This window comes from Eubalaena glacialis, chromosome 2 (genome assembly GCF_028564815.1).
Source record: "Eubalaena glacialis isolate mEubGla1 chromosome 2, mEubGla1.1.hap2.+ XY, whole genome shotgun sequence".
Taxonomy (NCBI): domain Eukaryota; kingdom Metazoa; phylum Chordata; class Mammalia; order Artiodactyla; family Balaenidae; genus Eubalaena; species Eubalaena glacialis.
Window position 1 is genome coordinate 166451186 of NC_083717.1, and position 15202 is coordinate 166466387.

The following is a 15202-nucleotide window of genomic DNA, read 5'->3' on the forward strand; positions in this document are numbered from 1 at the left end:
CCTATGGGAATCAGAAGCATCATTTGCTTTTATGAATCTTGTAGGCAGTGTCACTAGAGTCTGCCAGAGCAGCATCATGACTTGTCCTCATCAGCTGATAGGTATCTGATTCTTAGGGGCCCTGATAATGGTGCTCTCGATGAGAAGGAAGAATGTCCTCAAGCAGATTGAGAAGCAGGAGTAATGAGGCTGGATTTCCTGCATCACTAGGTAAGTACCACAGCTTTTTGTAGCACAACCACTCTCCCTGGGGATTCTTCTGTGGGTCAGAGTCGGAGGAGGCCCTGCCCACCAGTAGCTTAGGATCTGGTTAAAAGTGAAACAGCATGCTTGAGTACAAGCAAGTACAATGTTGGCTCACTGCATGATCTAAATGGGAAAGCAGAGTAAGGAGGGATCCACAAAAGACAGGGTTTAAAAGCAGAGTTTCCTCCAGCAGCATAAGGTTTGAACCAAGTTTGGGAACAAGGGAAGAATCTGAATCGGCAAGAAGACAAAGAGCATACGCTAAAAACAAAATCAGGAAAGAGAAACGTGGGAGACACCCAAGGATAACTGGATTTTGAATTCAGTTGATTTACTCAGAGGGAAACCTAATTTGTTAACTAAATCTGTTTCCATTTTTACTTAGACTATACCTCCTTCATTAAATGACTTGTAGAAACCGTGGAGGACGATGACCTGACCTACCACAGGGACCTTTCAACACAGGGCCTCTTATTCTTGACAAAGATTGATTCTCGTACATGGGCTGGCCCTTCTGTGCCTGGTATGCCAGACCCTTTAATGGAGGGAGATGGAAGAGCCTCAGAAACCAAGTTTGTGGGAGTCTTAATTCTTGGGAGAAAGGGTGACATACTCTTGCTGCCTCTGTCTTTTTTTTTCCCTAAAACTGTTTTAATTATGTAGTAACCCAAGGTCAATTCCTCATTCAAAAGAGAAAAGGATTTTGTTACCCTTTTACCCATAGAACACCTCAAAGTGGACCGAGGGTGAAATTCTGATTGGTTTCGTTTTCTTGGGTAGCAGACCTAGTCAAGAACCACTAAACTCAAAGGTATACATACAAGGATGATTTAAAAGTGGAAACAACACTGGCAGCTAGATAAAAATGTTTATACTACACCTAAATACCTGAAATTAAGTGAGTTTTTTAAGGGTTGGTGCATCCTTTCCCAGTAAGGTTATCACATATCTGTCGAGGAAACTGAGGAGAGATTTTATTTGAACTTTATCCTGCACTTAGATTTTCAGAGATTTTGTCCACCAAGAACTGTATAACTCATTTGGGAAATAATTTGTTTTTCTATTTACTAATCGGATTTACCTACATCTGCCGTAAGATAGCATAAATGTTTAGTGAAATGACTTGAGTTTTAACTTGCTTGAGCCAGATAGACGTGAATGTGTGATTTCCTCAGATTTTCTGAGATGTTGAAAATGACCTCCCTGCCACCTTCCGCCGTCGTGGAATCTCCTTGGGAAGTCTTATTTCTGAGACGCCAAACCCAGCCAGAAGGTCATCCAGTTTGAAAAGGTCATCAGGCTTGAGTACTGTAACATCCCAGTGGGAGGGAAAGGGCTTTCCTATCCTGGGTAACCTGCACAGGGCCCGGGGGCAAGGTCTGAGGATGCCAAGAGGGTGTCCGCTTTCACCCTGATTCCCTCCATGTCTGTGCTGTCTCTAAGGCAGCCCTGGGAGAGATGGGCTAGACTTTGCTTTTGTTAATGTGGCTACTCGGGTTCTCAGGTTACTTCATTGGGCATTTGGAAGTGAGTTCCATGGCTGTTTGTTAAGGGCCTTCAGCCTCTGTGGGAATGTCACGGTGCAGCCAGCCTGCCTAGCGGGTTAATGTGCTATTGACGGCATCGCCTTTTTACTCTCTGCTGATGTTGGATCCTGTCCTCTAAGCCCGGGCACCCCTTTGGTGTCAGATGGGCCCGTGGCAATGACCCCAGAGCAGCCCACCCTCAGGAGTGACAGGGACCCGGGTCCTCTCCCTGTCCCATCATCCTTTGGGGAACTCTTTCTAACCAACAAGGGTTAGAATTCCCCCTTTCCTCGCTTGTGCAATAGATAAACTAATGACTTAAATAAGTAACTAATGAAGTCATAGACTTGTTACAAGTGATTATGCAACTTTTGTCATTAAAGAGATGATTCACCAAGGCACTCCAAGCATTCATTAATTGCTGCATAAATTGATTTTTGTTTTTAAGTCAAATGCACTGGTGAACATTTTTGTGAGGGGAGGCAGGTGATGTGACCCAGAGAGGCCCTGTCCCAGTTGGAGCTCCCCAGAGACCAGGCCTGGGAGCTGCCAAGCTGGGGGCTGAGCAGAGCGGCCAGCAGCGAGCTGGGCTCCCTCCCCATCGGCCCCTGGGTGCTTGGAAGGCTGCCTGTCTCTTCCTGGCAGTGCTCCAGCCTTCTGGCGGGCGAGGCCTGGACGCCCCCTCAGCGGGCCCCGGCTCCTGCCCCTGGGGCTGGAGATAAGTCTGGCCGCATCCCCCCACTGGGAACTCAGCCAAGCCAGCTGTTTCCCACGGCCCCTCCCTGACTCACCCCGCCTCTGCCCAGCCAGTTTCTCACACGACAAGCCCCTCCCTCCCAGACTGTGTTGCCCCAGGATTCTGTCTCTGGCTGGTGGGGGGCCGGGGACCTGCTTCTTGCCTCCATCTCCCCGAGGTTTGACGTTCCTGTGGCTCCCCCTCCCTCCCCAACACATTCCTTCTTCGTTATTCTCAGAGCAGACAGCCTTTGTCTGCAGACTGGCTCTCTGGACAGGGAGGCTGGCAGAGGAAACTGTCTCATGCACCCTGATGCCTCTGAGCCAGACCAACGTGGGCACCTTCACATAGACCACAGAGGTGTGCCTTCTGCCCAGCCACCCAAACCCTCCTGCTGCCAGGTGTGGGGGGACGCTGGCCGGAGTGGTAAGGGGGAGCTGGGTGCATGCACTCACCCACCCATCTGGGGCTCCTGGAAATTGCTCAATAAATGTTTGGTGAATACGTGAAGTAATGGGTGGATTAGGGGTCCACAGGAGGGGATTTCCATGCAGGATGATATAAACAGGGCACATGTATGGGAACATGTTTTAAGTAAGAACAAACATTAACCAATTTGCCCTTGTTTACAAGGCTGTGCTGGAGTTGGTGGAGCCTGAGGTCAGTTGGCCTTATCTGCTTAAGAGACCGAGTATTTATAAACTGGTGGTCGGGGTTGAATCCACACAGGATTACTCCCCAGGGAGCACTTGTGACATCTTGAGAAATACATGGGTTTGTCCTCGGCCAGTGTCACCATGTTGAATGCAGGAGGAATAAAGGGTGGTACGGTTCTTAATACTTCTCCTTACCCCTCATTTAACCAAGAAAAGCCCCAGAGGAACGTACTTGCCCCATAAAACCAACGTCCATTGAGCATTTACTATTAACGTGCCCAGACCCTACACTGAGCCCATCACAAGCATTGTCTCAGGTCATCCTCACCTCACCCATGAGTAGGGTTATCCTCATTTTACAGGTGAGAAAATGGAAGCTTCGAGAAGATGAATAACAGTCCCAGACACATACAGCAAGAAAGTGGGAGGGGCTGCCCCAGGCCTGTGCTTCTTACCTCCAGGAAAGAGGGCACTGTGAGTTGTATCACCTCTCTGGGCCTCCGGTTTCTCTTCTGTAAAGGCAGACAGCATTTCTCAAATTTTCTACCTAAAGCTGCTCAAGCAACAGAGGAACATGAGAGACCCTGAGGGTCTAGGGCATAGCCCAGAGTGGCAGCCACAGGCAGAAATGTCTCTGGAGTTTTAAGAAAACAAAAGTTTTAATTTTATTTCATAATGCATTTTGTTGTTGTTTTATTCTGGTAAAATACACATGACATAAAATTTACCATCTTAATCACTTTTTTTTGTTTGTTTTTTGGCCGTGCCACGAGGCTTGCGGGATCTCAGTTCCCTGACCAGGAATTGAACCTGGGCCATGGCAGTGAAAGGCCGGAATCCTAACTACGAGGACACTAGGGAACTCCCTTAATCATTTTTAATGATTATAGTTCAGTGGTATTTGTATTCATAATGTTGTGAATAGTTTAAATGTATAGTTCAGTGGTATTTGTATTTATAATGTTGTGAATAGTTGAAATGTATATTTCAGTGGTATTTGTATTCATAATGTTGTAAATAGTTTAAATGTATAGTTCAGTGGTGTTTGCATTTATAATGTGAATAGTTTAAATGTATAGTTCAGTGGTGTTTGTATTCATAATGTTGTGAATAGTTTAAACGTATAGTTCAGTGGTGTTTGTATTCAAAATGTGAATAGTTTACACGTATAGTTCAGTGGTATTTGTATTTATAATGTTGTGAATAGTTTAAACGTATAATTCAGTGGTAGTTGTATTCATACTGTGAATAGTTTAAACGTATAGTTCAGTGGTATTTGTATTTATAATGTTGTGAATAGTTTAAATGTATAGTTCAGTGGTATTTGTATTCATAATGTTGTGCAACCATCACCACCATCCATCTCCAGGACTCTTTTCATCTTGCTAAACTGAAACTCTGTATCCATTAAACACTAGCTCCCCATTCCTCCTCCACCCCCCTCCCCAGCCTCTGGTAACCACTATTCCACTTTGTCTCCATGAATTGCCTACTCTAGGTAACTCCTATAAGTGGAATCATACAATGTTTGTCTTTCTGTATCTGGCTTATTTCACTTAGCACCCTGTTCTCAAGGTTTGTCCATGTTGTATGTCTGTAAGTCTGTTTTAATACAAAAGTAACCACAACACCACTTATCTTTAAGTGGCATTATACTCTAAAATAGGGGTCCAGGATAACGGGTCTGAAATTTACTGGTTAGAGAAGCACAGCAAAAAGATAAAAAGTTAGTACTTTCCCCCTCGTTGAGTGTTGGAAAGTCTGTTTCTGAATTGCGTGGCGTGGATCCTCTAACTTTCTGGGTAATGTTTCCAGGCCTTGGGCACAAGGCACAGTCACCTCTCCATTTCTGGGCTGAGAATCATCCAAATACAGAGGCTGAAGCAGCAGAGGAGGTAAGCAGTGTCCTGAGAGAGTGATGGAGAGAAACCCAGAGGAGAGGATTTCAGGAGCCTTGGCTGCTGGCCTCCAGGGCCCCCAATCCAGGACCCGTCCCTGGCAGCCCACAGGGACAGCAGCCACAGAGCAGGAGACGCCGAGCCAGAGTCAGAACCCACAACAAGAGAATGACACCTTGCCCTCTCTCTGCAACGACTGAGGCACCGAGGCCACACTGCTCAGCCGCGGGACACCAGCTATGCTCTAGAGGCCAGGCCACCCACGCTAGGCTGAGAGGGACCCTCCAGGCCTGTGCTCTACAGGCTGGCCTCACACCCCACGAAGGCCAGAGCCCTTCCCCCTCAGGAAGCAGAGGGTGGGCGAGGGGGACTCCTTACACCAGCCCCTTAATGTCTCCAGGAGTTCAGGCAACTGGCTTCTCCAGAGGAGACTGTAGCCCGGATCCTTGCAGCGTGCGTGTGTGTGTGTGTGTGTGTGTGTGTGTGTGTGTGTGTGTCCATGTGGAAGGAAGGGGATGAGATCTCTGAGGATAGACCTGCTGGGTGGGAGCCAATCAGGACAAGATTTCTGGAAAACCCCTTCTTTTCCTCCTTTTTGTTGCTCTCCGGTCTTCCGCCCCAGGGCAGTGTTCTGCCCACACCCCAGGGTCTTCACAAGGCCTCAACCTCCCCCTGGTGCCCTGTCCCAGGATCTGGATTCAGGCCCCAGGGCACGGAAGGACATCCCAGGAATTCTGTTCTGTTTTGGATGGCCCTTGTGTCAGTGGGATGGTTGAGGAACCTATATTTCTGTCCCAGCTTTGAGGGTAACACTTCCTTCCAAGGCCAGGTGGCGTGTGACAGCCTCTCGTCAGCGATACTGAGCATTGCCCTCTCACGTCTCACTTCCGGTTCAAGGTCCTGACTTGGATGTGGCAGCAGGAAGGAGGAAAGGGGATTGGTGTGGAAGGGTGCAGACTGGCACCGAGTGTTTGAACACTCTCCTTCCCACCCCCCCAACTTTGAGTGGCTATATCGAGGGAGATGGATGTATGTATTGAAGGGTGGGGAGAAGGTAGAGAGGTAAATGGAGAAATCCTCAAATGTGAAGTGTTTTTTTTTCCCTTTTGGATTCCTAGTGGGCTGCAGCATAAGTTGTGACTTTTATAGTGGAAATATTTGAATATTCAGGTTGTAAGCTTTGTTTTATTCTAAAGGAACCCACAAGGGTAGAATGCAGTGCCCTACTGGAAGGTAAACTCAGCAAGGGCAGGACGATCTGTGTGTTACAGGCCAGGCTTGGGAGAGCTGCTGTGCAACCCTGTGCTTAGTGACATTGCCTCGGTAGCTTGAAAACAGCCATGGGGTGTTTACACCATGGAAACTGATCAACGCTGCAAAGCAGTGCTTTTTCTCCTCCAGAGAGCTGGTTGTTAAGCATTTACCGCCGCTGGACATTTACTCTCCCCATAGGCACTCAGGTGTTCAAGGACTGAATAAATTAATAAACCACCATCCAAAACAACAGAAAGGAGAGAAGCAGCGTTCTCTAAGTTCAGGTCAACAGATACCGAGTGCTGGTGCCACAGGGTGAGAGTGGACATTTGTTCTCTGGGGTAGCCCCACGCCTGAACTCCCATCTGGGGAGCCTGCCAAGTCTTGTTTCCCGGGTCCTGGCAGTCAGGGTGCCGACATGCTCCTGTTGGGGCTGGAGTCTACAAGGGGTTTTTTCTGGGGGTGACATGGGTCAGTATTGCCTAAAGTCAAGTGTCCAGCAGGATGTCCTAACCAGCACTGGTCCTGGGCCATGATCTATGACCGTTTCTGTGATTCCAGCCCATTTCTGTGCCTGATTCTCCAGCTTCCTGTCAATTCCATGAGCTCCCAATGTCCTTCCTCTGAATAACTTTTCTAAGCTAGCCATGTCCTTTTCTGCAGATTGTAACCAAGAGCCCCGGGTGTCAGGTCAGGTTAGATGCACAGGAGATCTACTGGGGGAAATGCAGCAAAGATAAAAAGAAGGAAGCAGAAGCAGAGAGAGCCTTTCGGAATGTGGTGTAGATCTGGCAGCTGGAGACTGTCAGTCAGCCGTGGTTCCCGCACCACTCTCTTCAGGGGCACCTTCAGGGCCACCACCAACCCCTGGTACAGGGCACAATGATGAAAAACACAGACCACTGCCCTTGCAAAGTTCACAACTTAAAGGGAGAAAGAGAGACAAATGCATCACTGCAGTAGTTCAAAGTGCTAGGGCAAACCCCATACCATGAGAGCACAGGCGGGTGTAGGGAAGGCTTCCTGGACGAGGTGCATGCCGGGAGCCCTGAGGCTTTTGAGGTTTTGCCATCTCCCTCTTCTCTCAGCTCTCCATCCCAACCCAGCCTCTCACAAAGAGATCTGGCCACTTATTTCTTGGCTGTGTCCCTGGATCTGCAATCTACAAAGATGTTCAAGATGTAGGGAATCCAGGATACGGGTGGAGGGAGCATGGGACAAAAGGAACTAACTTTTATTGAGCACCTAGTAGCAGCTTTATAGAAGCCAGTTACTTCCCTACTCCACCACCCTCTGCGTGAGGCTCGAGTGAGCAAGTTGAGACAAGGAGGTGACATGACTTGCCCGAGTTCACACACCATGAGAGGTAGAGCAGGTTCCTGCTCCTTCTGCCACCCCAGGCTAACCCTACCCCCAGCCCCAAGTGGAAGGGAGCCTGGTGCAGCCACAGTGAGTGACACAGGGCCAGTACAGAGGGGAATTTACAATGGAAGAAAGGTCTTACACTTTTTCCTGGAATCTTCCTTCTAAACCACCATGTTTTTGTGCACACATTTTTTTATGAACAAGAATTATGTGCTGGGCACCGTGCTCACCATGTCTCTCTGAGGTGGTGGGACGTGAGGCTTAAAGGCCAGTGCTTGCCCTAACCAGTAACTGCCAGAGCCCAGTTGGTGGGTCCAAGGATGTACTGTGTGTGGGTTCTGCCTCCCCAGCCTCTGGGTCTCCTTTGCAGCTGGGGTGAGGAGTAAGAAATCATGGGCCGGGGTGTCTGAGAAGAAGGGATCATAGATCGTAGAGGGAAACCAGGAACAGATCCGGGAGGTGCCTCGGCTGCTCAACCCCACAGCAGGAGAAGCAGCTGCCTCCCACTTTACAGGGACCCTTGACCAAGCTCCGAAAATTCCTGGCTGAGGGGAGCAGGGAGTGGGGCTTTTTGAATGGAAGAAACAGATTTTCCTTTTCTAGAGAGGCTTTGGGTAATCCCACTCCCTTTTCTCTGCCAAGCTTTATCTTTGCCTAAGAATTCACAGAAGTCCCCAGGGGCCCCTGCCACACAGCTGCTGCATCTCCTCTCTTCACTGATAGTTAAGAAATGAGCCAGATTTAACATGCTTATGTTTTAATAAGCATTTTGTCTGAGCATCTGTGATGGCCCAGGGAGATGAGTTGCAGGAGCTGGAGGTCTGAAGAGGGGTTGAGCTCCCCCCTGGTGACTTTTCTCTGACCCTCAGGAGGCCAGGGGAGAAATGCCCAATAGCTGGGCTGGGAAAGGGGCTGAAGACAGAAGAGGATGAGGGAAAGGGATCAACCTTGTGACCTCTCCACCTCCGAGTGCCCCAGAGCCAGTGCTATTTTTCTGGGGATAGGTGATTTCCAGTTCCAAAACAGAGATGGCAGACAAGGAGTGCCTTGGTTGAGAAAAAGAAGGACAACTAGGAAAGGAAATTAAATGTATCGCATTTATTGAGCTCCTACCTTGATCCCAACTAGTGGGATGAACTCACATGACAGGGATGCATGCTTTACCCTCAGGGACCTCACAGCTGAGTTAGGGAGACTCAGATCCCTGCTGTGTGATGCACCATAGAACTATAGCAGACAGAGATGGAGACTGAGGGAGCAGGGGGCCACCAACTTAGCCTGGGGTGGCGTGGGGAGGGTTCTAGAGAAGATGATGTTTGGCGGATCTTGAGGGATGACTAGGAGTTTGCAAGGTTAAGAGGAGGTTTCCAGAGTGCATTCTAAGCAGTGGGAAATGGTGGCTGGGAGGTGGGAAACAGCAGATTGTGTGTGGAGAAATTCAGCTGTGGCCGAAGCATAGAATTCAGGGGTAGAAGACAAGCAGACGGCTGGACACAGGGCTGTGTTGTATGTAAGATGGGCATGGAGGAAGGATGGCACAGAACCGGAAGACTTGGGTACAGAGGAAATGGGACTGGTGCCAGCCCCGAAAGCGAAGGGCAAGACAAGCCTTGGCAGAGACCCAAAGGGATGGAGGCCCTGGGCATCGCAGGTCACCGGGGATGGATGTCAGCAGAGCTGGATGGGGGGAGATGGGCGGGGAGGAAGCCAGCCAGCGGCGGGGAGAGAAAGTCCAACCTCCTCAGGCGTTCCGGGCGGCCTGGCCGACCTCCCAGACTTGTTGGGCTGGGGCGGGCACCCACGGAGTGGCCCCGCCGGCCCCGCCGGCCCCGCGCGCCCGGGGCTCCGGGAGACAGGTAGGAGGCGGAGGGACAGGACCCCGGGGGCGGGGGCGGCTCGCCCCTGGGCTGCTGCAGGAATTTGCCCCGCCCGGCTCCCGGGGAGAGCGGCGTGGGAGGAATTGGGGGTCCCGGGAGGAGACCCCGCCTCCCGCTCTCCGCTGAGGCGGGCGCGGCGCCGGGTCCCCGCTCCGCGTCGCGCGCCCTCGCGCGTGGGTGGGGGAGGTCGTGGGCGCGCAGGAAACCGCGGGAGCCTCGGGGGCTGGGGCCGGACGGACAGACGCAACGCGGGCGGCCCGCGCCAACCCTCCCGCCTCCTCTGCCCTTCCCCACGTCGGACGCCGTTCCGGCGCGGGTCTCCGGAGACCGAGCGCGCCCCCTCCCCGGTGCCGCTGCGGCTGTGGGCCTGGAGCGCCGAGCCCGGGTCCCTGCGCCGCCGACCCCGCGCCTCACGTCGCAAGCCGCCCCTCTCCGCCCCGGGGGCTGCACGGGGCCCGTTTCCCCCGCGGGGCGGGCGCGGGGGAGATCCTCGCGTGGGGACCGGGAAGGGCGCGCGGGGCCCCTAGACGCCGGCCCCCGGCACGCCCCGCGCGGAGCCGCAGACCCGCTCGGCCGGAGTCCGCCGCTCCCGGTAGCAACTATAAATAAAGTTCTTTTCTTCCGTCCTTCCTCCGTCTTTCCTTAAGCTAGGCTCATCCCCGCCCCCTGAAGGCAGTCTCTACTTTAGAGAAGCAGCATCTTTGCCGTTAGCCCGAGAACAAGGCTCCCCGGGCACCTCGGCTTCCCCTCCCGCGCGCGGTTCTTACACGAGGGGCCGCAGAGGCGAGGCTGGACCGCGGCGGTGCGAGCGGGAGGCAGCACGCCGCCGCCCTCACCCCGCCAGCCGCGGGGACCTCCGGTTTGCAGAGAAAATGATGCCTACGTGAATCACAGTTGGTGCTAAATTAACGGAGCATGTGCATGGTTAAATGTGCCAGGTTATATTTGGCTGAACTTGGCTTAGGTATGCTCTATTTTGTTCTTCTAAACTGCAATCATTTTATGCTTAAGGAAATTAAAGAGAACAATCGTAGAATTTCAGATTTTAAAACTTAAGCATACAAGCCAGTACTTGTTTAATGTTTTGTACTGAAAGGGGCACGTTGTGTATGTCATTCTCCAGTACAGTGACATGTACACACATGCACACCTACTACACACATGCACGAGACTGCACTCAGACACTCTGTACCTGCTGCACTCGCACACATCATATGCGTACACACACCAAACTCCACACAGGCATTTTGTACACACACTCACACACACTACATTGCACACACTGCACTCACTCTGCACACACACACACACACCCCTTAGGGAACCTGCTTGTGGAGCTTCTCCAGTACAGAGAAATGCTGGCTTGGGTTTAAAGTAAGATACAATTAACATTTTTAAAGCATTTAAGCTGAGTTTTAAAAGTGCCTGCAGAGACTTTAAAAAACATTTTTATTAACGAGTTTTTAAACAAGCTCTGTAATGGCTTTTTAAAAAGAATCTCTTGCTGAATTAAAACAGTGAGTCTGATGGCTTTGATTCTGAACTCCCTGTCTTTTAACAAGGAAGTTTTTTTTTTTAATTAATAGACTTTTACTTTTTTTTTTTAAAGTATTTGTTTATTTATTTATTTATGGTTGTGTTGGGTCTTCGTTTCTGTGCGAGGGCTTTCTCTAGTTGTGGCAAGCGGGGGCCACTCTTCATCGCGGTGCGCGGGTCTCTCACTATCGCGGCCTCCCTTGTTGCGGAGCACAGGCTCCAGACGCGCAGGCTCAGTAATTGTGGCTCACGGGCCCAGCTGCGCCGCGGCACGCGCGATCTTCCCAGACCAGGGCTCGAACCCGTGTCCCCTAGCATTGGCAGGCAGACTTTCAACCACTGCACCACCAGGGAAGCCCAACAAAGAAGTATTTTTAATTGCCCTCTTTCCTTCCCTCTGAAACCCTGAAAGAAGTTACTCTTGAACTTTTAGAAGCCAGTTATAGACGGGCTTTCCCTCCCTCACCGTGTGAGTGGCACGGCCGCTCCGCTGCGCCCCACGGCATACCCTCCAGTCCCTCTGCGGGTGTCCTGGTCACCTGTGGGCAGCCGGGAGGGAGGGACAGACCGCCCCCGCCGCGCCGGCCCAGGAGACCGCGGGGAGCACGGGACTCGGGGTGGGTGGGGCGGCGCCTTGTCCCGCCCCACGCGCTCCAACCCCGGCCTCTCCCGCAGGCCAGGCCGAGATGCGGCTGCTGCTGCTCGTGCCTCTGCTGCTGGCCCCGGCGCCCGGGTCCTCGGTGAGTTCGACCCTTCCCCTCCACCACGCCCCGCCCCGGGAGGACCCTGCTGGGGAGGCGGGGGCGAGGGCTTGGCCGCGGGCCGGAGCCCCCGACGGCTGGAGCACCCCCGGCAGTGGCGCCATCCCCAGGAGAGGGCCAATGTCGGCGACGGGGACAGTGGGGTGGGAGGAGGCGAACCCTCGGCCCGAGCTCCTTCAGAGGGGTGGGACCTTGAAACTTCCCGCCTGGCTTTGGGGCACAGTTTGCAGAAATGGCAACGTCCCAGCGCCCTCCCCCTTCAGAAGGTGCTGGGGGGCACTGCTAATGTTGGGAACGTCCTGTCCGGGTGGTATATCACGGTGGAAGGAAGAGGGGATCAGTGCTGGCACCAGCCAAGATGCAGGGCTAGGTGGCCGATCCCACCAGATGTCTGCCACCTGCCTGGGACCAAACTCAGCTGCTCCTCAATGGGGCTGTTTGGGCCTAGAGGTTTGGGGTGCCAGCCATTCCCCACTGCCTTTGGGGTTAGCATCTAGAGCAGGGCTGACCGTTAGAACCTTCTGAGATGATGGAAATGTTCCGCATCTGTGCTGTGCAATAAGATAACCACTCAGTTCATGTGGTTACTGAGCACATGAAATGTGGCTAATGCAACTGAGGAACTGAATCTTATTTGATTTTGATTAATGTGAATTTAAATAGACTCACGTGGTTAGTGGCTACCGCATTAGCGCAAATTTAGAAGGTGGATACAGGAAGCCAACTGGTGATCACAGTAGCGGTTTCATTAACAGGGGCCCGAAGGACAGGGCTCCCTGGAGAACATACCTGGGTTCTATGGAGGTATAGAGAATCTTCTAGACCACAGGACCCATCTTTGGGGAAGGGACCGTCTGCAGAGCAGGGCTTGGTCCTGGAGGCTGCTCCTGCCAAGTTTCTCCTGCATTGACAGGATGGAGGGCACAGATTCCGTCCTGTCCCTGGAGAGTGCTCCACAGGGGGAGACCCACAGCCCTACCCAGCCCTCTGAGGCCAGCAGGAGGACCCCTGAGAAAGGACCCAAACTGTTTGCTGCCTTGGGGAGGGCAGGGGGAATGATGCCTCAGTGGAAATGTGAGTGGAGGATGAGAAGGACTCCTCCGACCAGGGCCAAGAGGGGCAGGCAGGGATGGACGTCAGCAGTGGGCAGCGGGCACTGCTCCAGAGCCCCACGGATTTAGCATGGGCCACAGTCAGAGCAGAGAGTGGGCTAGAGCCCCCTTCCTCATGTCCTCTCCAGCACCTTCTGGCTTCCCTGGGTCACCTTTGCCTCCCCATGGTCCTTGTTCCCTAAGTGCCACACTCTGAGGTCTTCGGCACAGGCTTTATCCTAGTGCCTGGCTGCATGAAGCTCAGAGCTCGGGGTGGGGGGGGGGCATGGTGACAGTGTCAGGACACCAGGATGAAACTCAGAGCCACCTCCTAACAGCTGTGACCCTAAGCAAATCACCAGGTCTTAGATTCCTTTAATGGGGGGGGACGGGGCGGGTAATAACACCCACCCACAGGTTGCATGCAGGTGAAGTGAGTCAAGGTATCCAAAGCAACCTGGGTCCTCTTAGGTGCTCTCTCCCTTAGAGACACCTGGATAGCTGGGGCTGAAAACTCTCCATACCCCCTGCACTGTCTGGGGGAGGGTGTAGCTCAGGCTGGTTTTAGCTGGGCACAGCCCCCTGCCCCATGGCCCAGGCCGGTTCTAGCTGAGGCCAGGACTCCCCCACCGGACCCCCAGAACTTCATGGGATCATTCTCAGTGCTGACAGGGGTCAGCCTGAGCAGAGTGAGTAGCTGATTAAGGAGGGATTAAAGCACCACGCCCCTTGCCGCCCCCAACCCCAGGCTGGTCAGGGGAGGACTTCCAGTCTCCTCGCCTCTGCCTCTGTTCCCACTCCCACCCTCACCCATGCACGTCGGGCAGCTGATCCCCTGGGAACAGTGCAGTAGGAAAGGGGGCTCCTGAGTTGCCCAGGTGGGGGTTGGAGGAGCTGGTGGGGTGCTGAGAGCAGCAGGAGGCAGGTGAGGACAGGCCCAGGGTGAGGGTGGACTGCAGCAGCTCATTCTGGCTTCACACCATCATGCGGCTCATGGTTTGGGTAATTATAGAGAAACAAGATGTGCCTGTGCTGCTGCTGGCTCACTGCTTTCTTTTTGTCAGAGAAACTAAAGTACAGGACAGGGCCTGGCTCTAGGATGCCTGTTTCACAGGTGCTGGGCTCGTGGGCAAGGGGATGTTTGTAAGGCTTGGTACTTAAGGGGTCCTGTATTCAGGTGAGCCCTCCCCCACCCCATCCTGATGGCACAAGGTGGCTGGGTGGCAGGGGTGCCCCTTGTTGCCTTGCCCACGCCAGTAAGCCCAGCCCAGTCGCAGGGAAGGGTAGATTGGGGAGGCTCAGTCTCGTGCTTCAGGAGTGAGACTGACATCCAAACAGGACTTGGTCAGAGGTAATTAGTAGCCAGGCCGAGGCGGCAGGATGAGAAAGCAGCAGTTCTTGTGGGCCACTTCCAGAATTCTTATATTGTAGTGATGAGTCTGGAGGGGAGGTGCTTGTGGTCCCTGGAAAGTCACCCTCCAACCCCGACACTCAATATCTTCCCCCTTTAAAACGGGAACGGATCCAAGTAAATTTCAGTTTAAATTTCGTAGAGAAAACACTTTTATATTCTGGTTCGCTGGTTTTTGGAAGCTTGGCGATTTTGGCCCAGTTAGAACTGAAGGGTAAATGATTTGAGGAGTGAAAGCTCAGACCTTTGGTCTGGCTGGCCCTTCCTTCTTGGTTTTGTACGTGGTTCATTGCGTGTGTGAGTTGTTCTGATTCAGGGTTCTGGTTTTATTATAAAACAAGGAAAACCTGATGTTTGGCACCGAGGCGCTAGAACAGCACTGTGAGTAATGTGCGCATGCGCAAACCTCCATCCTCACCCGCGATCCAGTGATGCGGCGGGTGGCTCGCGACGGGAGGAAGAGTTTGCTTTTCCACGTTAGGACTTGAATTCTTCCTCTGGAAAATGGCAGGGATTTTTTTCCCCTAGAGATTCTTATGTCGTGATGCCCTAAAATAAAGTCCCCTTCCAGCAAACAGGACATATTTCCAGTCCACCTTTTGCCTCCTAGCAAGAAATCAAACCCAACACCTCTCCAGCTCCTTAGGCCTCGGCTAGTGTCGGCGTTGGTTCTCCAGGTGAGGTCGGTGGGAACCTGGTGTAAGAGCAGAGGCCTGGAGTGAAGACAACCTGCTATTGTGTCCACCTGTTCCTACGTGGCTCCCTCTCTCTCTGCCTCTCTCTTCTCCATGCACTGGGGTCTGTCAGGTTGTTCTGAGGAGTGAATGAGAGAATATGTGTGTAGT

The 15202-nt window shown here is 52.5% G+C and overlaps 1 protein-coding gene across 4 annotated transcripts in view; it reads left to right on the forward strand.

Annotated features, from left to right (window-relative positions):
* Nucleotides 1–9433: 9433 nt before the first annotated feature.
* The window catches only part of PAPLN (papilin, proteoglycan like sulfated glycoprotein), a 40914-nt gene continuing 35145 nt past the window's right edge, over nucleotides 9434–15202 (forward strand). For all 4 annotated transcript variants that reach the window (XM_061180999.1, XM_061181000.1, XM_061181001.1 and 1 more), the window contains exons 1-3: nucleotides 9434–9537; nucleotides 10210–10522; nucleotides 11770–11834. In XM_061180999.1, the coding sequence (XP_061036982.1) occupies nucleotides 10474–10522; nucleotides 11770–11834 (114 nt within the window). In that variant the 5' untranslated portion in view covers nucleotides 9434–9537; nucleotides 10210–10473. The remainder of the gene's footprint in view (nucleotides 9538–10209; nucleotides 10523–11769; nucleotides 11835–15202) is intronic.